Below are 1,647 nucleotides of genomic sequence, written 5' to 3'. Positions count from 1 at the left end.
CTGCTGCTGCTCCTCCAGCTGCTTCTCCACCACCTTCTTGGCTGCAGCCACCTCAGCCAACATCACTTTCTGCTGCTGCTGCTGCTCCTCCAGCTGCTTCTCCACCACCTTCTTGGCTGCAGCCACCTCAGCCAACATCACTTTCTGCTGCTGCTGCTGCTCCTCCAGCTGCTTCTCCACCACCTTCTTGGCTGCAGCCACCTCAGCCAACATCACTTTCTGCTGCTGCTGCTGCTCCTCCAGCTGCTTCTCCACCACCTTCTTGGCTGCAGACACCTCAGCCAACGTTTCTTTCTGCTGCTCCTCCAAACTGTGGACCCGCAGCTCCAGCATCTCCTTGACGACCCACATCTTGGTCAACTGCATCATCTTCTGCTTGTGCTCCTCCACCTGCTTCTCCACAGCCTGCGTCGCAGCTCTCGCCTCAGCCAGCACCTCCTTACACTGCCGGTCCACCCCTTCCAGCCACATCTCGATCATCTCCAGTCCCTTCACCCGCAGGAACTTCTCCAGCACCTCCTCCTCCTGACGGTACAACCATGAGGCACAGCGTCGCCACCGCCCCCATTGCACCCACCCCCCACTCACCTTGACGCCCTTGTCGGGCCTCCTCTTGTACTCCTCCTGCATACACTTCAGGTCCTTCTGGAACAGCCGTATCCCCCCCGGTGCCACGTAGTCCCCACGCTGCACGCGGAGCTCCATGTCCCCCCACAGCTCCCTCAGCACCGCCTGGCATCGCTGCTGCGACGCTTCCTCGTTGCGCCGGCAGAACTCCTCCTTGGCCGCCTCCAGTTTGTCCTGTGCCAAAAAGCAGCGCTCAGCGCACAGAAATCAGCCCCATCCCCATGCCGTGCTGGTGACGCACCATCAGCAGTGCCTGGTCATGCTGCTCGGTGCCGTCAAGGGCTTGGGACAGGAAGAAGGCGATGGCGCGTTTCTTCCAGTCCTGGTGCACGGCCATCAGCGCGTCGAGTGAAGCCGTGGGCAGCACCAGGTCCTGCTCCATGCCCCGCTGGTATTTGGCCACCGCCGCCTCCACCGCCGCCTTGTTCTCAGCTTCTGTCACTGCCGTGTGCACGCTCTCCACGCAGAGCACGGAGCCGGTGCTGATGGCTGCCATGTAAGCCTCCACCAGGCGCGCCAGCGCTGAGAGGTGACAGTCGCACGTCACCCCCACGCACAAACCCCCGCGTGCCACCCGTCCTCGCGCTACCACTGCTCACTTCTGCCTGTCACCGGGCTGCTGTTCAGCAGCACCTTCACTGGCGCCTCTTTCCAGATGTGCCGGCAGAAGGCCTCCTCCTGTTGTCTGAAGCGTGGCCGTAGCTGATCCTCCTGCAGCAGCTCCAGCTGCGCCAGGTCCCTGTTGGCTGCTGGCCGCTCCAGCACGAATGTCTTGTGGTGGGGGAAGAAGCTGCGTAGGCAGATCTGCACCTTGATTTTCTCCTTTTGTAGAATGAGCCCTACAGATTTGATGGGGCGTGGAAGAAGACAGTGAGAACAAAGGCTGTTTCTGGGGGCCACCGTGGGACGATGACCCGACTGGAGAAGCGCGAGTAGAAGCAACGCGCGGCTCTGAGCCGACGAGAATTTGTGTGGGCCGCTACTGCCTGAATGCGAGGGAGACTTCAGTGTTCAGGGCAC

General features: G+C 61.5%; 1 protein-coding gene across 1 annotated transcript in view; it reads right to left on the bottom strand.

The window, feature by feature from the left end:
* LOC122193242 (guanylate-binding protein 2-like) overlaps positions 1–1,638 on the bottom strand; it is a gene marked incomplete at its 5' end in the record, with an annotated part of 2,808 nt that extends 1,170 nt beyond the window's left edge. The window contains 4 exons of the mRNA XM_042893976.1: positions 13–525; positions 589–801; positions 869–1,149; positions 1,227–1,638. Coding sequence (XP_042749910.1) covers positions 13–525; positions 589–801; positions 869–1,149; positions 1,227–1,638 — 1,419 coding nt within the window. The remainder of the gene's footprint in view (positions 1–12; positions 526–588; positions 802–868; positions 1,150–1,226) is intronic.
* Between the last annotated feature and the right edge of the window lie 9 nt (positions 1,639–1,647).

Source organism: Lagopus leucura, unplaced genomic scaffold (genome assembly GCF_019238085.1).
Source record: "Lagopus leucura isolate 7727_CA_CO unplaced genomic scaffold, USGS_WTPT01 34923-0_obj-0_obj, whole genome shotgun sequence".
NCBI classification, from domain to species: Eukaryota; Metazoa; Chordata; class Aves; order Galliformes; family Phasianidae; genus Lagopus; species Lagopus leucura.
This window is presented reverse-complemented; position numbering and strand designations above follow the sequence as displayed.